This window comes from Oenanthe melanoleuca, chromosome 7 (genome assembly GCF_029582105.1).
Source record: "Oenanthe melanoleuca isolate GR-GAL-2019-014 chromosome 7, OMel1.0, whole genome shotgun sequence".
Taxonomy (NCBI): Eukaryota; Metazoa; Chordata; class Aves; order Passeriformes; family Muscicapidae; genus Oenanthe; species Oenanthe melanoleuca.
In genome coordinates, this window is record NC_079341.1 from 28,278,222 (window position 1) to 28,299,023 (window position 20,802).

Below are 20,802 nucleotides of genomic sequence, written 5' to 3' on the forward strand. Positions count from 1 at the left end.
CCAAACAGATTAAACCATATAGGTGTCAGCCTGCTCTAAAAATTCATGCAGATGTAATCAAGATAAAAGATTTGACTTGTTTCAATGAGGTTTTTAAACCCTAAGTACTAGGAACATCTCTAGATGGAAAAAAGCATGAGTCAGACTACATGTGTTCAGCTTTCAGTGACAAGCAGGTTTGGATGCAGTGGCTCTACACTCTGCTCAAACTCAAATCCTTCCCAATCCCCAGAAAGTTTTCTCCCTAAAAATCCTGCACAACTGAACCGCACTTCTTTCATTTGTCTAAAAAGCGTAAAGAAAAGCCTAATTTATCCTTTAAAAAGCAGATGTTTGGCATCTGAACTGAAATACTGCCCATTATAAAATTCAGTGAAGGTTATTTGGAGCAGACCAGGATCGTCCTGGCTGCTTCAGCCTCTCTGTAGAGGGAGATAATGTGCCCCTCTGGGGCTTATTCTGCCAAGCTTTGGATACATATCCACAGCCCTGGAAGAGCCTTTGGAAAGAATCACATACCGCTGTTTCCATTTTTTCACCATTGCACCACACATCCATAGTGTCCTTTTCTGTGAAGGAAAAGGAAAACAAGGTAGAACAAAGTATTTATTTCTCCCTACAAACAAGGATCTAGGGATTTTAAAAATCTACAGTTGAATTTTACTTTCAATTCCCAAAAGAAGTTCCAAAGTGGCCATAGTATCTGAGCTACAGGGTTTGTTCTCACACTGGAGACAGAGGAGGCTCTGTCATCAACTTTTGCTTTGAAGATACATTTTTACCCCTCCCTAGCGCTGGCTATTAACAGTGTTGTTCTGAATAGTGCCAGAGATACTCTGACAGTCTTAAACTGAAAAAAAATTAAAAGACAGAAAAGTGAAGTAATTTCTGCTAATTATTTAAGTGCTCTTTTTTCACTACAGCTCTAACTCTTTTTCCAGGTCAATTTAATTCAAAAGCAGCATTATTTGACATCCATCAAACTGTTTGTATTCTTAACATCTGGAAAGCACCAAGTACCACTTTAAATACAAATCTTTGATTTTTTTTTTGTTTTTTTTTTTTTTGCATTTGAAACAGAATATTCTTTTACTTCTCCCAGCACATCCTCCTTAAATTACTTTGCTCTAAAACTCCCTTTACTGACACTGTGATTCACACAACATCAGCAGAGAGCTGAACCCTGCTTGCCTTTCCAGTAAGCATAGGGAGATTAAAATTCTGTGAAGAGACTTATCTGTTTCTGGCACTAAAACTGTCTTTCTTCATTGCTCCCCTTCATCTTAGGGCAGTTCATTCTGTCCTGAGGTTTAAGAAGAAATCATAGTTTGAGATCTCTTGTCTCCAGCTCTAACCATACAGCAATGCCCAAGAGGAAATTTTCCCAGTAGATGCCATGGACAAATTCCTCAAGGGATCCCTTCCTCTCACCTGCTTGTAATGTAACTGGGAAAGAGGGGGGTAGAAGAGAAGCAATGTATTTATTGCTTTGCTGTTAAGAAAGTGAAAGAACATCACTGGAAGGTTTTAAGTTTGTAGATAAGAAGTGATGCAGAAAAAAGGATGCTCATCAATCTATCAAAAATGTGGAATAACATTGTTGCACTTCAGATAAAGACTTCTTGACCATGGCTGATGATTTTTGAAAGGAAAACCTGGTTACCTGCTGAACGAACTTAGACATACACTTTGATCACAAAGTAGGCAAAACTTCTCTAACAGGCTTCATCTGGAGAACTGCCTTGCTAGGGCAGCAGTAATGCCTCTTAAATCCCCCCCCCCTTAAATCTAGGCCATGCTGCTATAGGCTCACATGTGTATTAACAAGACCATTATTTTTCAGACTGTTCTTGGCATCTCATTCCAAACTTCCACATCTCCCAGGACTTTATACTGCATCAGAGCTACCCACTGAACTGTGCTTTCTCTTAATTAACAGTTTTTAAATGCACACAAGTTTATTCAAAGGCAGCAACATGTAGTCACTCAATGTTTACTTACCTAGAACAATTCTATAGTCTATACCTCCCAGGTTCAATATCCAAGTATTGGTTGTTTTTAACCTGTTCTCTATATACTGCTTGAGACTCTTTCCATTGATCTCCAAAGTATATTCATATGCAAAGCCACTGACTGCATCAATGTTAATGGCAGCTTTAGTTTTAGTAGCTCCAACAGTGAATGTTTCTTTACCCACTAATTTAAACATCCATTCTCTTCTTATTTCTTCCTGTAGAAAAAAACAAAGACAGTGGTTATTAATTGAAAAATCTGAGTGCATGTTTTAATATTAAAAAATTGAACTGGAACTCAGGAGACAGCTCAGAACTGAACTATTCTTTAGAAATGAATGCATACACGGTGCTTTGTGTGCAGTGCCTCTGCCTAAGGACAGCAAAGCACTTCATGAATACTCACACCTTAATTGGAACTGAAAAAGAGAATGATGCAGTTTATTAAATCACTTGCATTTATTAGTCTTGTTTGTTGTGATGTGTGTTGCATGGAAGTGCACTCATATAATCTGTATCACAGTGAATTTTGAGGACATAGCAATTTCACCTTTCCATCAACATAGACAACACGCTTTCCTGAAGTGGTCCCATGTTCAAATTCAATCTTATGAACACCATCACTTAAAGCTACTTCCCAAACAGCCACCAAATCTGTCATCTTCTCTAAGTGGCTGTACCGAGACCTACGGAGAAACCAACAAAGTAAATTAATTGTCATTGAAAGTTCAAGTCCTGATGTCTGCAGTTCAAAGCTTTACTGCTTCTGGGCAAGTCACTTTTTACAAATAAAAAACGAGACTTGAAAGAATAAGCTTACAGAACTGCTTATATTTTCATGTTTTTCAGACATTCAAATATGACAAAACATCACAAAATACAAACAGTTAAACAGACTCACTTTGCCAAAAAGTACAGACACAACAGCTACCTATCTAACCTGTAAAGCTTCCATTTCAGGTGACAGTAGGTAACAAAATTATATTTAGTTTTAAGATACTCCTAGACAGTTCTGCTATTTCTTAGTAGGCATTAAAATATATTATTTGATTGGTCTCAAAGAAAATGTTTCAGCTTTTTAGATTTGAAAAAACAGTGTGACTAGTTTAGCTATTTGCTGTGTTAACAGATTTGTCTGTAATCTCATAAACACTGCCTACATCATTTGGATATGCAACTGCACACCACACACAGACACAGGGGAAGAGATCTGGCAAGATATCCTTTTATTTAAGTAATTTTTAAAGTTTAGATACAGTCATAAGTGACCACTGGAACTGTTGATATCTTTCCAAATCTGCTCATACCACAGTTCTGATTTTTTACCTTACTTCATCGTCACAGACAGTAATCTCCTCATCGGATGCCATAGAAGCCAAAAGAGCTTTTAATCCAATTAGCAGCAAGAAAAAATAGAAAAGCAGGATAGTAGCAGAGAAGCACTGAGGTCTAAACTTTCATCATTTTCTCCAGCTAAGATAAAGGACATTTTTAAAAGCATCATTAACTAACATGCAGTGCTGTCATACATATGATAAAATAAAAACACTTCAACTATTTTTCTCTAAGACAGAAAGACAAGCGTATTTTTAAAATATATTTTACAAAGCTGAGTAAGTGTAGTTTGTTCTAACTTTACTAGCTCCTTGTAACTTTGTCAGTTACTGGATGGAAAAATGGGCTGCCTGATTTGTGAAACAAAACTTAGAAATTAACAACTTGACCAAAGCAAGAACCCAATCCAGAGCTGTCCATCTCAGTCCCAGACCGTAATGCATTTGGAACTGGGAAATAGCACAGGCTGTAATTTCACCTCCTCCCTTTTCTAAACCACTGTAGCAGCTTTCAACAAGCACATTAGTAAATTTGACCTGGCAATTCAGTCACAAAATGTATGTGAGCCACAAAGAACTAATGTCTTACTTAAGAGGATTTTAGACCTTAGTGTTTTACAACCACTGTTTTTTAATGTATGATTTTCACTCATTAATTTCATCCTCATCTGCCTTGTCTGCGCCTATCAATAAACAAGCGTGCTTATAAATGCCGAGGAGATTGTTTTGGCCTTTCCTGGAGTTTCTGGCTCCTGCGAAGGCGGGCACACGGTGGGAGCCGGGCAGGGAATGTTTCCCTCCTCTGCTGCAAGGAGCAGGCTGGGCACAGCCCCGCGTGTCCCCGGCAGGGACAGCGCAGGGAGCGGCCTCGGGCACGCAGGAGATGCCAGAGAGGAGTCCCAGAGAGCCCCGAGCCTTCATCGCCCCGCGCAGGCCGCAATCCGCGGCGTGGAGTTTGGGCATCATTTAGGATCAACGCTGAAAGGGTTAGGAAGCATCCCAGAACACACAGAGATTATTTAATTTTTTCCCCCTCAAATCATGGCGATGAAGCAATACGCATCTATTTTAGCCCAGACCGAAGGCAGCCTCTAGGCAGGGTGTTCGCTGCAGGCCAGCCGAGCCCCCCGCGTCCTGAGGGAAAGGCGAGCGCTGCTCGGAGCCAGGGACACGCACCAGGGCTGCGCCCACCGCCTCCACTCACCCATCAACGCGGCTGCACAAGGCGATATTCACTCCTTTACAGCAGGGCTCCTTCTGAACACCAGGCTGGGATTACGGCTCCCACACCATCCACCTAATCCCGGCAGCGCTCATCGGGGGCGGCGTACCGGGAAGCGCATGAGCTCCGAGGACGGCAGATCTGCCTCCCACCGTTACCGCCAGCAACGAGCTTGTTTTCCCTTTTTTCCTGTTTTTATTTTTTGGTTTAATTATCCCCGCAGCTCCCGCCGTGGCCCCGCTCCTACCTCCGCCCGGTCTCCTCCCCTCGCCTCCCGCGCCGCAAGATGGCGGCGCCCGCCCCGCGCCGCCCGCGCGCTCCCGCCGCCCCGCGCGCCCCGCCCGCGCGCCCCCGCCGCCCCGCGCGCCCCGCCCGCGCGCTCCCGCCCGCGCGGCTCCGCGGCCTGAGCAGCGGCCCGCTCCTGCCCCGCGGCCCTCGCCATGACCGAGGTACTCTGCTGGCCCCGGCTGGCGCTGCGGGGTGGTGGGAGCGGGACAAAACCCGGTGGGACGGTCCGTGAAACCCCAGAGCCGCCGCCGCCTCCCTGAGGGCTCCGCTCGCGGCGGGGCCGCTGCGCCCCGGGTGCGTTGGAGGGACCCGAGGGCCGGTTCTTTGGGTTTCCTGAAGACGCGAATTTAACTCAATGCGCCTGTTTTGCTTTCTAAAGGGATCAGGAAAACTGATCATGCTGTGTGTTGTTAAGTACGCTTTTCCCCAATGTGCTTTGCAGATCCTATTGGAGCTTTTCACAAGCCTTCCTGTAGTGGTCACTTGTAGTCTCTTGGTTTGCTTTAATTTGTGGGCATTTGGTACCTTCTGCTGCACAGCTGATGTGAAGAACTCAGGTTTCTGCCTCTTTTTCCCTTTTCTCCCAACGCAGCAGGAGAAGGCGGAGTGGGAAAACCTAAACAAGGTATTAGTGCGTCATGGCTTGAAACCTGTGAGGCTTGCTGCCCCCCAAAGCTGCTGCGGAGATAGATCAGGTAAGGAAATGTAATTTGTGTGTTCAGAAATAGTAACCCTAACTTCATAAGGCATCTCCAAAGCTGTCACTTCCTAGTGGCAGCAGACAGGCAGTCTTCTTCGGCTGTTAAAACCCTTTCATTGTGACTTGGCTTATGTTTTCTATCTCCAGATATGTTTGTCCTAGACTGTCAGTCTTCTCTAGGAATAAGACTTGCTTTAAAAACGCTGGTGGAAGACACTGAGCGACAGCGGAAGGTGATGCAGGGACTTATGGAGGCAAATCGATGTCTTAGGTAAGACAGTGGGAAGAATTTACCTGCAGGGTAAAAGTATTATCAGTGTGCATCTCCAGTGTGGCGGTAATCTTTTCTCACCATTGGCCTAAGACCTTTTTCCTGAGGTTATTGTTCAATATGCAGCTATGTTGTCCCAGTTCCTTTCAAGCTCTTCTGTTATTTCATCTGCTGGTTCTTCTCATGTCACTGTATTTCCCATACCTGCTGCCACAGGATGTTATCAAAGGTTATCACATAATGTCAGGTGTGTGCTTCCTGCACTGTCTATAGTGAAATGAGCTTAATTTAAAATCAAGGATTTCTTTCTTTTTTCAGAGATGTGATACGACTGGAACAAGGTCGGGCATCTCGGCAAACGGAGCGGGCTAATGATTTGGAAAATGTGGTGAAAAGCATTAAGGCCAAAATTTGTCAGCTGGAAGATGAAACAATAGCTAAAGCATGCCAGCAACAGAACCAAGTCAAGGAACTTCAAAATGAGCAACAGGCTTCACAGGTAATTCAGATGGTGCTGCCTGAGGATTCAAACTTTTGACTTATAAAAGGTCTCAAAATGTTTACATTGATCTAAATAAACATGAGTCTTGGGTCACAGGATTAGTACACTGTTTACAGCTAAGTTTTTTGAACTATGCAGAGTTTTCTAGAAATAATTTAGAAAAATATCTGTATCTCTCTTCCACTATCTCTTCAGCACATCTAAAACCCAAGAGCTCATCTTCTTTGGGACCAAGTATGTACCTGGGCTTGTACAGTACAGTCAGCTTGTGAGTCAGAACAATTCAATAACACTCCTGTTGCCTGTTCACAGGTAAAATACCAACAGCAGCAGGAAAAGCTGCAAGAGCAGGAAGAGACTATTGCCCGCTTGCAGAAGGAGCTGAGCAGAGCTGGGAGGGAGGAGCAGCAGCGAGTTGCCACTCAAAACAAAATGTTTTGTCAGTTTTGCAAAAGAGTTTCCAAGTCTCTCCTGGATCACCGGTAAGTGATTCTCTTCTGCTGCTGAACCTGTAATATTAGAGAAACAGATTTTAAAGTAATGCTTCTTGATATTTATATGTGAAAAAACAGTAATCTGCAGGCTTTAGGATTAAAAAATGAAAATGAATTCTTGAGAAGGTACCTCAGTGCAATGATGTTTTTATTTTGTAAAATTGTAAGCGAGATAAATCCATGGCAGAAATGTAAAAATTGCCACCCACTTCCCACACTAGATGTCAGCAAAGGGAAGGGAATTATTCACTCTGCTCTGTAGCTGCAGTGTTGGCTAGGATGAGCTCATCCTGGAATTCTAATATTTAAAAATGTATGTTAAAAATGAACAAACCCCCAACCCCTCCCCCCCATGAACACCATCCTTAGCCCCCCCAAAAAGAACCTTTCCAGTTTTGGGAAGTGATGTTTGCAACTGCTGACTGCAGGCTTTCTGTGGACTTCCAAGTACTTTCAGGTGAGTTCCCAAAGTATCACAAAGCTATGTCTCTTGCTAGTAGGATTTCCACAGCTCTGCTACAATCAGACATTTGCCAATTCCTAGGCCTCAGGTAGCCATTGCTTTATTGTGCTGGTATCACCTGGCTTCCTAGGCCTGGGCAGCAATGTTTAACTGGGAAGCTTTTAAGAGGGATGGTGTGTGCTCAGCTTTTTCCTTGAGTCCTCACTGTATCAGAGGAGAGATCACTGAATTTGGTTCCCTGTCCTCTCTCATCTGTCTCTCCAAACCAGACAATTCAGAGAGTGCTCAAGACACTTTATTTTGACTGTGCCTCTCTGTTATCTTGCTGGGTAACCACGAACATAAGATGAGGAGCCTGGTGGGCAGATTTTAACTTTTTTCTCCTCTTAATATTTTGCTACTTCTAAACTAGTACAGATTCTGTTTTGGCTAAGTGTGACCATGCTTGTCTAGTATAAGAGTAACTCCACTGTTTGGAGCAGCCACTTCTAAAGTGCAATTCAGGTGTGTAAGCTGACCTGTTCCTCTGGGTTGGTCACAGTATGAGTTTTGTGAGAAACTGAAATTCAAAATTAACATTTTTCCTTTCTTCAGGTACCTTTGTCTAATTGATTATTATGAATCTCAGATTAGTCAGATTAAAAAGGAGCTGAGGTAGGTCTCATTGAATGCCTTGTGGTTCTACTGTTCAAGATTTTCTTAGCCCTTACTGTTCTTAAATCTTTTTGGTAAATATTCTGTGCTCCAGGTATCACTAGAATGTAAGAAACAGCAAAGGGATTTAATATATTAATGGTTTTTCCAGAGAATAACTGGCAATCAGACTAAGCAGCTTCTCAGTCAGGAGACCAGGACAGTTGGGAAGTTTGGGGTATTCATTTACTTGAACCATAAGTCTTTCTTTCTTTTTTTTCCTTCCCCCTTCCCATTCTCTTTTGCTTTGATTCACAGGCAGAATTACTGCATTAGCTGTGCTCAGTTGATTGATCTCCAAAAACTAAAGGTTTTCAGCTCTGTCCCAGCCTGCATGGCACAAAGCAACAAACAGATCCCCAAGATATTCCTGTAGCTTGAGATTACTATTGAGAAAACCAAAATGGGATTTGCTTGTACTGGTGTTTCTCTTGTGGATAAGTGCACTTCATTAGCATATGAAACAGCTTTCCCAGAAATTAGAGCATGGATCTTAGGGCAGAATTTCTATTCTATTTACTTTGTAGTTTATGGAAGCATTATCATACATAACTGCTAACTAAACCAACTTAAATTTTTGAGCTAATTGAACTGCAGTAAGCTGAAGCAATTTTTTTTTCCCAATAGGAAATATAAAAAAGATGAAGACGAGGTGCAGAGAGACGTAAAAAACAAGGAAGAGTTCTTAAATCTAGATGCTACTCCTAATTACAAAGCACTGCTCATGGTATGGAACTGCCAGGAATAAGTCAGTGGAGATCTCTCAATGGTAACCCTTCAAGAGCCACATAGAAACATAAACATGTTTGATTGCTGTCCCTTGTTCTTGCCATGTCTTCTGAATTTGTAACCTCTGTGGGCAGAGTTCCCTGTCCTTGTGCGAAGATTCAGCAAAATGTTGTGAGTCTGCTGAGGATTGCATAGATCTCTTTAGTCACAGTGCTCCACCTGGGGTCTAATGCACCAGGCTTTTAGTGTTAACCATCTGATTCCTCATCCATGCTGTTTTGCTGTCCAGGCAATTGGGAACCTTTCTTAAATTGTACATAAATTGTTGAAGCTTGTTCATTGTGAGAGGAGTGCAATAAAAGAAATAACCCAGTCTATGTTGCAGTCTTTCCAGAAGCAGCTTACTGAATCAAAAGCCAAGAACAAACAGCTTTTGCTTGAAAATACAGGTCTCAAGAAAGATTTGGAAATAAGGTGAGAAAGGATAAGTATCATCCTTTGTAAGGCCATTCTGTAGATTTTGCTTTACAAAGCACCAGCAGCTGTAAAAGTGAAGTGTAAATCTGATCAGAGAAAGGAGATATGGCAGCAAGAGCCGCATTGGTCTTCCTGCACTGTTAATAACAGCTGCTAATGGTTAGTTTGCTCTTTATTGCTGTTGTCATGTAGAAATGTAGCAGAGTTTCATTTCCAGAATGATGTTTTGGCACTAGCAAAGCTTTCTTACTTTTTTGCTTGGATGAATTTCATAGATACCTTCCAATGCAAGACATATTACATGGTAGTTTTTCTTTCTAACAGGCCAACTGCACAGGACTTAAAATTTTACAAGCACCAAGTGAAGAAATTACAGAAAACTTTAAAGAAAACTACCCAGTAAGCATATTCTTTCAGGGACTTTCATGAATCCTCGGGACTTCTAAAGGCAAAGTTACCCTGCAACCCATAGTGTAGAGAGTAGCTTATAGAGCATGTGCCTTATCAGCATTCTTTGGAGCCTGGTTATGGGCAAGTGCTGCTGGACCTCTAAAGCCCTCTGTATTTCTGAAATTATGGCAGGGTCTCCAAATAGGGGCACAGCAGTGTGGGTTTTTTTATTTAATTTTGTCTTTCTGGATTTGATTTGAGTTCTTTTGCTGGCAATATGTACAGGCCTATCCATGGTGTTTGCTGCTTCCATAAACTGTAAAGGAAGCTACTGGTTTCATTATGGATTAGGAATCTGAAAGTGTGAGTTGGCAAAATGTTGCAGCTATTGAAGTAATGTCCTTATTAATCTTAGAAATTGACTGGTTTTTTTTCTAAAATATTGCTAAGAAAATACATGGAAGATATAAAAGATCCAGTACTAGCAAAGTGGTTTTTATCTGTAATTTCACTTAGTCATTTGTCCATGCATATACTGAATGTTAAATATTTTATAACCTGAAAAAAACATCACTTAAACTTTAAAATAAATATACATGTTGTGTATATTTAAATGGTCTATTCTCTTCTGCAGTAGGTGTCATTTAGATGAAGAGTAGTAGTGAGCTTTGTATAATAAGCCAGGAAGGATGTTCCAGCAGAAGTGGATAACAACTGACTTTGGAATTTGAACCTTTAGAGTAAAATTCTGTATTTTAAGTCTTCAGCCATAGTAGAACTCTGGCAACAGAAAAGCTGGTGATGTCCCTTCTGAATCAGCAAGCAGTCTGGCACAGCCTCAGCCTGGAGACTTGAGAAAAATTAATGATATTTTCATTAGGTATGGTGATGTCAGTCTGTGCTACTTGGTTTGATGGAATTCTATTGGCCAGCATCATATTTACTTTGTATGTTAAGTGCTACACTCCTGGTTCTTCCATCAAGTTAAAAGGTAGCAGCTAAGGCTGCTTGTGTGACCCACTGTGTGTATTTTTGTACAGATTTTCAGGGAGCAGGACCAGAGAAGACGGAGAAGAAAAGAAAGATTCTGGGAGAATTGCAGAGGTGGATCAGCTGCAGGCTACTTGTCAGCAATACTTGCAGGTACTCAAATTATATCTGTTCTGCATGCTTCTAGCAGTGTTACAATGAAATATTATTCTTGTTCTGTTTAGCTGTGTCAACTGGAGTGTGCTGATCTGAGGCTAAGAGTGCCTATCAATCCTCTATGCAAAATGAGTCATGTTCTGGATTTGGCAGTCAGTGTAGGCTGATTCTTGTTCTGTCTCAGTGTAAACTACCTGAAAACACAGCAAGGCAGCAGACACTAGGCTGGTAAATATGATTTAGCTGAAGTCTGTTCAGGACATGGCATTTGTTCAAGATATTGGGCAATAGTGGCCTTTATTTTTCTTTTAATTAAAAAGCCTGAATATAATAAAACTTAGCAAAATGTAAACTGTGGAAGTTACAATGCCTTGAGTGGATAAATGTTAACTATCCCTCAAAGGAAGCTATATACTTGCATTACTTTTACATATCATTTAGCTGGTATATGTTTAAATCTTTGAGTCTATTCCATGTTGAATGCATGTGTAAAATTCATCAATAGTAATATTTGAGCTATTTATGGCTTAATTTTAGGCAATCATGGCTGTGATAGAGAAGGATTTTATTACAAAACATCACACATATTTGAGCAATAACATTTGTTATTTGTTGTTGAAGGTTTTGTCCCAAGTTGATTCTATTTTGCGAAGCCCAAGAGTTCCTCCATTAATATTCCAGTCCAGCAAAGGACCAGTGCAAAATTGCATTAAAGAGAATGGTCAGGGGTGTGGATTTGAGCACCTTCCACTCACTATAAAAATGTGGGCAGATCAGCTCATTGCCCTAAAGGTAACAACACACTGTTGTGCTCTGCTTCTTGGTCTTCCTTTCGTATGCTCTCCATTCCTCCTTCCCTCCCTCTGTGTAGTTGTGGGGGCTTTTGTGTGTAGCTTTTGTTATTGCCTGACTTGGTGATAAATTTTACACATAATCTGCTGTCCATGTGAAATATGTACTGGAGATACTTCTCTGTGTAAATCTTTCAGGTCATTTTATTAACTGAGTCCCTGATAAGAAACTTAAGCTTTAGAGTCTGGACTTCACACATTAATGATGATGCATTCTCTTCCTTCTTTTTGTCTGACCAGAACAGAACAGTGACTTTTTGATCCAAATACAAATATTTTTGATACAAATACTTTTGTTTAAAGCCAAGCTCTTCGTGAGCAACACTTCCTATTTCACTGAAACTGTAATACATAGCAAATGTAATATATTTTACTCTGTTCTTTTCAAATCAAAGAATGTCAGCAAGACACTGTACTTAAATTAATAAAAATTAAAACCTTAACCTCTCAGTGCTGGAATGTTACTGCATATGAGAAACAGAAAAATGCCTGTTTCTATAAGAAAAACAACTTTAAGCAGTTTCTAAAATAAGTTGGCTCCTCTCCCTTCTTTTAAAAGGATTTGCATAGGTCCCTGAGAAAACTGTCTCTGGAACTGCTGCCTGGGAACACTAAAGATCCACAGGATAATAGAGAATCCTTACAAGTTGAAGACCTCCAGCTGATGGTAGATGCAATTTTGGAAGAATTAGAACATAAGGAAAAGGTAATTTTTACCAGAAGTTTATAATCACAAGTTACTGTAGAATTCTTAAATGCATTCTTCGCACAGTGATTAGATCAGTGCATTTGAAAGCCTTGCAGCATTTAAGAAATACCTGTTTGAAGACATTCAATAGTCAAAGGTTGTTTTAACATAATGGATAAATTCACCTTGGGGAAGACTGCTTTAATCAAAGGCACTTGACCAGCAGTGAATTTGCATTGCCCTGTAGTCTCAGGAATTATCCTGTTCTGTCTCTCAGGGCTGAGAATACGTACATGCTTCTCTCAGCAACAGAGAAGAAAACTTTCAAAATAGTATTTTTAGGTTTGGTGTATGTTTATGCTTGAAAAGTACTGAAGCTGTGTCTTTGGATTTAAAAATATTTGAAACCCTAAGATTTCATAAGGGAAGTTACACCTGTTCTCCAGACTAGTTTTAAGAATGTTTCACAGCTAAAAGCAGCCTTGCCTTGTTAAGCAGTACCATTGATGAGTTCTTCCTGCTTGCTCCAGAACAGCCAGACACATTCCTTGCAAACCCTGTCTGCCATAGTCTCTCACTTCCAGAAGTTGTTTGATGTGAATTCTCTGAGTGGTGTTTATCCACGGATGAATGAGGTTTACGTAAAGCTGGGGGAAATGACCAATGCCATGAGGAATCTCCAGGAGCTCCTGGAACTAGGTAAAGACTTACCACCTGCTGCTTGTTCACACCATTCCAAAGAAAGGAAGCAAGTGAAAAGCTGTCTTCCTTCATAGAAAATAATGTTGAGTTACTGAGAAGTGAGTTAACTAGGTGTTTACTTTACTGGGAAGATAAAAATACATTCCTGTCAATTTACAGTTCAAATAGCAAATCCCCATTATTTGTAAGCCTTTAGCAGTTGCTAAGGAATTACAGGGAGGCAGAAGAAGGGAATAACAGGGGAAATAGAATTTTTATTTTTTCCACAAAACATTTTCTTTGGTGAGCTGACTTCATAATTGCTGTTCATTTTCCAACTGAAAGATAACAAGTTTAAGGAGGAAAATAACTTAGCCTCAGATTTCTACTCAGTAATTCATTCAAGCATAAATGGGTCCAGTCCTCAGAAAGTTCCATCTTATGCTGCTAAACTTAAAAATCAAAACAAGCTGTTGAATGTCAAAAACTGTTGGTACTCAGAGGTGTTGGTTATTTCCCTTCTGGTGGGAACTTCTGTAGAACAGCAGCTGCTGCTGCTCCTGGGTGAAAAGATTGGGCTGGGCTGTAGGATGTGCAGCCCCAGAGCAAGGCTCCTGGGCTGCTGAGCCTCATTCAAGGAGGGAAGCAGTGTTCCTGCCTGCAGCCAGCATGGGAGATGAGGAAAACTCAACTCCCTCTAATGGCTGCAGCTCAGAGGATGCTTTGTCCAAGCCTAGTTCTTCTGCAATTGAAGGAGGAAAGGACAAGGAGGCTGCTACCTTCAGTCACAGCACTAGGGACACGTTAAAATTCCATACCAAAATAAGTTCTGGGTGTCAACAAAATGTTTGTTAAGCAGGTTCCTTATTGGCCTAGCCCCTATAGTGTGTCTGCTGTGTCACAAGAACCTAATGAATAAGCCCTTTATATATGTAATTTCAGTTGGCTGATTTCCACTGACATTGAAAGAGTGCACTTTAGTACACTTTATGCTGTGAACACGCAGCTCTGCCAAAATTTTTTTGACTGCTAAAGGATTAGTGAGAGAATCCCCATTCCTAGCTAACATTTGTTTAATATTGACCATGGGCACTCTGTTTTCTCTGAATGATTGAATTTGTATGTCTAGATCAATGAAAACCAAATAAAATCTGTGCACCTGCAAGAATCCAGCTGTGTCTAAAACACTTCCCTGTTATTACTGTTACAAGAATCATGAGGTGTTTGTTTTTCCACAGACAGTTCAGCTCCACCCACTGTGGTAGTGGATACTGTTGGGAAACTGTGTGACATCATTAATAAGAACGTGACTGAGCAGGTACAGCAGCTTCTGGGCACCCAAGACATCCACAGGTATGTGGGGCTGTTCCACTGCTGACCATTCTTCAAACATCAAGTATAGTAATTAACAACTGGCAAAAACTGATGCTGAAAGAAACTTTCATCATTTGCTACAAAGTCAGTGAGCTGTGACAGCACAGTTCTTAGTTACGGCTGTCTTGCTTGAAACAAATCTTGAATCCTGTCAAAAGGACAAAGCTGACAGAGGGTAAAATTGAGGCCAGAAGGTTCCAAAATACCCTCTGGTTTGCATGGATAATGTGACCAAACAAGCCTTAATGGAATACATGTTTAATCAGGAGACAAATCCTATACCTGGGTGGGGAGGAGAAAGTGATGCAAGTTTCAGATGTAATACTGAAGTGTTCTAGTTGCTAAGGCAGGGTTTGCCTCAAGCTGTCTATAAATACTTTGGAAACTGGACACATCCAGCTACATGTTCAACAGATGACAGCCACATCTAGGTGGTAGCAGACCCTAAGGGCTTGCATTTGGCATGTGCTTCACAGACAGACTAAAAAGGGAGCAGGCAGCCAGTCTGACACATGCTGAGTTAACAATACTCACTCCCTCAGCCTTTCTGCACTCATTTCTCAGTTTTAACTGGAGAAAGCTGCTTATAAAGCATTTCTTGCTCCACCTCCAAGGCAGTTACACCAGCCACCCCCAGGCAGTATATTTAGCATACACAGACAAATGTTCCAGGTGCCAGACTACCTCGTGCTGTGTAAGGGGGGAAGGATGGATGTGTATATAGCATTAGTAGTGAAATCACAGATTCTCATGACAGCTCCCGTGTTGGCTGCAGGGTTCAGAACTGGAGAACAGAACACTGGTGTCCATGGTTTTATATACTAAGTAGCAGTATTTTCAGAAAGTCATGGCACAGAACAACAAAACGGCCAAGGGGATGAACTTGCCATGTCCTTGCACCTCTTACTTGATAGTCTCTTTCCATTCCAGTATCATCAATAAGCTTGAAGAACATGACCGCTTCTTTCCACCCTTTCAAGCTCTCGTTCAGGATTTGCTGTGTCTTCTCGGTAATATTTGCAACAGTAATTATCCTCATAGAACTTTAAGCAGTGTTTTGTTTACTCCTGCTGTGCCAAAACAGAAGGAGAGTGAGGGAAGGTACTGCCTTTTGTCTCACTCTCTTCCTTTCCACCTTTCCTCAAGAAGTAACCAAAAGACTTTCTTTTCATTGAACATGGGGTTGCATTTACTTAAGCATATTACTTATAAGCCCAATTGATTTTTTTTCTGAAATCATTAAAAGGTCTTAGGAGTTTATTTAATTTACCAGCTGTTTAAGTTAGAATTTTGGTTGAACTCAAAGGTGTTCTGGGTTCATAAGCCTAACAGTTTTGCTTTCCATTCTGTTGCAGAGATCAGTAATGTGGATGATATTTTACCAGCAGTGCAAAATCTGAAATGGGGAGCTGGTTATGGGTGACTCTGCTCAAGAGTCAAGATTTCTCTTACCTGTGAAAGTACCTGCTGATGCATATTACATTGCAGCTACCTCCAACAATTCCAGATTTTTTAACATAAATAAAAGTTGCTACATTTTTAAAGTGGTTTTTTTTTTTTTTTAATTCTTAGTCAATATAAGAAAAATTTTGATTGCTATCAACTGGTCTACTCAGTGCCAGAGAGAGAACCAATATACTCTGTATCAGTCCAGGAAGCTGAACCCAGCACACCACCAGGCAAACTCTAACCACTAACCATTTTTAATGTTGCTGACACAGTAAGTAGGAGGTAAAGATGCCCTTACTGCCATAGCCATCACACTTACACAGATGCTCAATCTTGGTTTTCTGGAGAGCCTCTTTTAAAATGTTTTTCACATTTCCAGATCAGTTTGGGATGGGAACACATTTTTACTCAGTGAGCATTCTGTCTGATTATGGAATGAGTCACACTGGATTAATGTAATCTAGGCTAAAAATACTTGAAATTTGCTTCAGGTGATGGTTTGAACTTACCATCATTGTATTTCAAAAATCAGTTTTAGAAGGCAATAGATCAAGTCTCTTATGCAAGATAATTAGAAGTTTATTGTACAGAAACAAGTACACCAAGCTTCCAAAAATATTTTGCCTCAATATTATTAAGGCTTAGTTTACAAAACTTTGCTGTTCCTCAGACAGAATCTGGGTTTACAAGATTTTGAAATGTACTGTAATAAAGGACAAAACTAGTTAAGGTGTCACAAACTAAAACCTTAATGACATCTTGGTAAATTCATCTCCCTGCTTTTGGAAGCTCATTATTTACATACCTGCAGCCACAGTCTGCTAAGGTACTGCTGAACAATGGACTACCAACTTCTTAGTTTCTCAAAAAAAAAAAATAGCTATTAAAGAGTTTCTCTTTTAACAGGTTCTGTAGCCTTACAACTGAAGAATACTGTTTCAAAATGTATTATTTTAAAAGTACACCACTTCCATGTTAAAACAACATGAACAAGCTCCTAGGGCTACCAGACTGCCAAGCAAAGTAATGATACTTGGCTGACAGTCTAAAATGTCTCCAGGTACAACCCCCTTCTTTAAGAGAGGTTTCATACTTAGAGGTCCTTTGAGGGGGGATTTGCCAGAAATAGCAAAAATAAAGGACTTATTCTTTAAGGACCAATTATTCCTTATGTGGGGGAAAATATGTTTAACTTCAGTGAGAACTAATCCCCGAATAGGATCATTAAATTTGCATGTCCTGAGCTGGAACCTGCTACAAATTTGCAATGACTGTGCAAAACACGTTAATTACAAGAGATATGTACATTCATATAAAGTTGAAAATTAGTCACTTATGTACATGAGAAGAAATCAGTTTTTCTTCCGTCTGCTCCTTGTCAGCTCATACCTGCAAGACAGACACAATAAGTAATTACAGTAGTTGAAAACTTTCTTAAAAGTTTTAACTGGCACAGTAGAGAGAACTTGGGCTGCTTTATTGCTTGTGCTTCACAGGCAGCACAGCAAAGGAGGCTCCAGAGATGGCCTCAAACTTCAGCTCTTCACCAGGAGCTTTGGCTGCATCCTTTTTTCTTCTTCCCATAATTGCCCTGAGACACACACACAAGCTGGCCAGGGAAATGTGGTTTTCCTATTGGAATATTGGCTCACTGCCTGTGCAGATGGCAAGCTCCTGGACTACCCACACTACATTCCTTGGGCTCCACTGAAGGAGAAGGAAGGAAGAACTCCTGCCATTAACTAAAGACACAGAAGTGAAAAAGAACACCCAAGCCTGGTTCTCTGTTCTGCCTCAGACCAGGAACATACAAACCTCAGAACCACAATGAACGTACAGGCAAAACTCTTAAGTGGCTTATTATAATAGTTTCTATAAATGCTTTGTAATTAAAGTTTTATCATACATATATATTGCTGATCAGAGTGTTTAGTTGAGATCTTTATTCAAGTTAAAATTTGTTGCAAGGTTACTTTAATAAACAAAATTATTTTGCTTATGTGCCCCTGTGGCTTTTATGGCAACTTAAAATGTGCTGAAGACTATAATTGACACAGGCATCTCATTAAAGCTGTCTCACAGGGCAGGCATTGCACAGCCAATGGATTAACACACAACTTAGATAGAACTACCAGATTAACTCAAGTTAGTCCTGCCTTTGCAGGTCAAATGAACACCCAAACACAGCCCAGTTACCACCACTCACTCCCACAGCAGTCAGGCAAGCTCCCAGCAAAGCAATGGGCAGGGTTTGGAAGTATGGAGATGAGTACTTACCATTGTGCAAAACCTTTTATTAAATCCTCCTGGGACAAGTCAATGCGCACCTTTAAAAAGCAAATTTCATTTGTTTGTAGCATATAAATTGATTAGTTAAGCTACCACTCCTCCCAGGTCAGACCCACTTTCCAGCTGTGGGGCTGCAGCTCAGGCTTGAGGAGAAATGGAGCTTCCCACATCCCCAGGATGGTGCAGGCATGAACCAGCTCAGTTTCCTATAGTATTACTTGGAAATTTATCTGTCACTGAAGAAGTAATTGCATTTTACTTTTCACAGAATCAAAATTGTTCACAGAAAGCTCAAAGCACTGTTGGCAAGTTGTGGGGTTTAGTCCCAGGCCTTCCTCAGCTCTGTGTTTGTGCTCTTAGAGCCATTCCCTATACAGGCAGCACCAGGGCCCAGGAACCAGGGCTTAATTCAGGAGAACCCTTCTGAAATGAGACCACACAGCTTCCCCGTGGATACAGCCTCATTTCAGATGAAAATCTGGCAGGAAAAAGTTGTTTCCAGATTGCCAGTCCTATTACTGAGAATCAGTTACACATCAGGAGCCACATTTCAGAATTTCAGGAATAGCCCAGAGTGTTCAGCTCTGTTATATCTGTATTGGAGATTATTTAAACTTACTTTCCCCAGCTCCTTCCTCTCCTGTGAAATGAATGGCCTGCTGTTTTTCACTGCAATATCCAGTGTCCTTTTCTTGACATTTTCCAAAGATTCGAAAAATTCAAACCTTGAAATAAAATTTAAAAAGAAGAGACTTGAGGCAAAAAGTAAAATCCTGTGAGCACCAGTGGGCAGGATATAGTGACAGAGTACAGCATCAATGGCCAGGACATTAACAGGGAAGGAACACACAGAAAAGGCAATTCTAGAGTGAGGTTTTATTCACATTGCAGGAAATCTGTTCCAGGCCTCATGAAAGATGACAACACTGTGTTCAGACTGTCCACTGTGCCAGGGGAGGGAGGAAAAACATGCATCCATGATGAAATGCCATTTAACATCATTTTCCCCTCTCCATGGAAGATCAGCATATTTTCCATGCAATGTTCATTACTCAAGAGGAAAGAGTTATGAGCCAACCCCCAAGTTCAGAGAGCACCCTGCCACCACACCAAGAACAGACAAAGGCTGAAACCTCTGGCAATTAAATTCTTAATGGCTCTGACTCAAGCCTCTGGCACACATGGCTAATGTCAAGTGAGTTTTGTCCATGCTAAATCACTCCAGTTCTGCCCACCTGAATAGCTTTTCTTCAAGTCAGAGCTGTGAAACAGGTAACATGTTTTGGAGCTAAGCATTATCCTTAATTGAGGATGTACAGGATACGTCAGTACTGAGGATGAGGAAAACAAGATGCAGTTCCCAACTGCTGGGATGGCACTAAATCAGTGCAGTTATTTAAGAATAGAGATAAGCAGAATCCTCAGCTTTGGTGTTTAGAGTGTTAAGAAGGAATATTTTAAAATCTTTTATCCATTTCTGATTTACACAGAAAGTACACAACACAGGGAAAATATAAGCCACCCAGGATCACCCAATATTCATATATTTTCACATGTACCTTCCTCTAATTATGGGATTAAAACTACCTCTCAAAAGAGCTCTACTTCTAAGCGTTACTGTGTTTGGATTTATGCAAAACACATTCCATTTCAATGGCAGAGCTGTGACACTGCCAGCAAAGAGGTGGGAGCATTTTACCCTGCTCCCACCAGGCCTTGATGACAACATCCACCTGTGTGCCCAAAGGATGGTCCAGTCTCAAAAGGCTCTGTACTTCTGCCTTGGACCTTTGGAAAGATGTCAGAATAAGCATCAGGCAAAGCAGTGTGAACAGAGCAGTAGGCTCTGGGAGTGCCTGAATGGGCAGATTGCCTCTGCTGTGACAGGGAGTTAAACACGGTGGGAGAATGTCAGTTTGCAAAGGCAGGGAAGGTGTACCCTTCTTCTGGGGGACTTGCAACACCACAGGCAGAGCAAGGCCAGCCCCAAGTACTTGTAAATCACAGTCAAAGTGCCATTTGTTTCAGAAAAGCTGCAAATGGCTTTTTGCAAAAGCAAAAGCTGCAAAAGTTCCTAAGGACTCTCTTGTCCTTAGGAGCTAGAGCAGTACATCTTAGGAAGCCCTGTCATTACACAGAGATCATAACTATTCCAACCATAATAATAATAATTTACATTTTCTTACTTCTCATCATATTGGGGGTTCAGAGTTTTTTTCTTAACAGAAGTCTTCTTTCTGCTTGTCCATCTTCTGTCTGGAAGCAGGTATATACGAACATATGGATCGACTCCACGATTGGAAGAGGGTACCAAGTTTCTGTTAAAAGAAATACAGACAAGCAAGGCAGGTTCTCCCATTGTGTGTTTTAATACCTTGGCTCTGTTGGCATTAGACAACCCTTCACAGGCCAAAAACATTAATCTCAGGAGTCGGAACATAAGTAAATAAAACTTAAGGTTGTTTAAGTAAAATTTTTACTCCTGAGGGTGTGGCTGCTCACTGGGGTTCCTAAATTAGCAATTTCATATTCAGTCATAGGTATAAATCCTTGTCACGATGCCTATCCCAATACCCCAACACTAACACTGTCAGTGCTGTTCAGAGGAAATTTTGGGTGGATGACAGTTGAAGTATTTACTACAGTGAGCACAACTCGCTGGGTTCTCTCCCTGACCTGCTGCTGGCACTGACCAGAGCTGGGCACAGAAAGGCTGCACAGTTGGAAGCCAGCCAGTGCTAAGGCATCT

At 41.1% G+C, this 20,802-nt stretch overlaps 3 protein-coding genes across 8 annotated transcripts in view; 1 reads left to right on the forward strand and 2 right to left on the reverse strand.

Annotated features, from left to right (window-relative positions):
- The window catches only part of FAIM (Fas apoptotic inhibitory molecule), a 7,640-nt gene extending 2,736 nt beyond the window's left edge, over nucleotides 1-4,904 (reverse strand). Inside the window, exons 1-4 of one of the 3 annotated variants that reach the window (XM_056496689.1) lie at nucleotides 4,816-4,904; nucleotides 2,563-2,698; nucleotides 2,002-2,230; nucleotides 520-569 (exon numbers count right to left, since the gene is read on the reverse strand). In XM_056496689.1, the coding sequence (XP_056352664.1) occupies nucleotides 520-569; nucleotides 2,002-2,230; nucleotides 2,563-2,673 (390 nt within the window). In that variant the 5' untranslated portion in view covers nucleotides 2,674-2,698; nucleotides 4,816-4,904. The other 2 variants (XM_056496688.1, XM_056496690.1) reach the window with 2 other exon arrangements.
- On the forward strand, nucleotides 4,845-16,375 carry CEP70 (centrosomal protein 70). Of its 4 annotated transcripts, XM_056496684.1 has the most exons (16): nucleotides 4,845-5,017; nucleotides 5,449-5,551; nucleotides 5,704-5,827; nucleotides 6,146-6,326; nucleotides 6,642-6,811; nucleotides 7,881-7,940; nucleotides 8,607-8,706; nucleotides 9,094-9,182; nucleotides 9,510-9,584; nucleotides 10,616-10,718; nucleotides 11,343-11,513; nucleotides 12,132-12,278; nucleotides 12,791-12,959; nucleotides 14,180-14,294; nucleotides 15,246-15,325; nucleotides 15,671-15,857. In XM_056496684.1, exons 1-16 carry the CDS (start codon nucleotides 5,009-5,011, stop codon nucleotides 15,736-15,738), a joined length of 1,764 nt encoding a protein of 587 aa, XP_056352659.1. In that variant the 5' UTR covers nucleotides 4,845-5,008; the 3' UTR covers nucleotides 15,739-15,857. The 4 variants fall into 4 exon arrangements, with proteins under 4 accessions (XP_056352659.1, XP_056352660.1, XP_056352661.1 ...); XM_056496685.1 differs by lacking the exon at nucleotides 7,881-7,940 and having other exon boundaries at nucleotides 4,933-5,017; nucleotides 15,671-16,375; XM_056496686.1 differs by lacking the exon at nucleotides 9,510-9,584 and having other exon boundaries at nucleotides 4,933-5,017; nucleotides 15,671-15,856.
- Nucleotides 16,327-20,802, reverse strand: part of ESYT3 (extended synaptotagmin 3) — a 29,250-nt gene continuing 24,774 nt past the window's right edge. The window contains exons 20-23 of the mRNA XM_056496679.1: nucleotides 20,240-20,371; nucleotides 18,673-18,778; nucleotides 18,042-18,091; nucleotides 16,327-17,153 (exon numbers count right to left, since the gene is read on the reverse strand). Coding sequence (XP_056352654.1) covers nucleotides 17,117-17,153; nucleotides 18,042-18,091; nucleotides 18,673-18,778; nucleotides 20,240-20,371 — 325 coding nt within the window. The 3' untranslated portion in view covers nucleotides 16,327-17,116. The remainder of the gene's footprint in view (nucleotides 17,154-18,041; nucleotides 18,092-18,672; nucleotides 18,779-20,239; nucleotides 20,372-20,802) is intronic.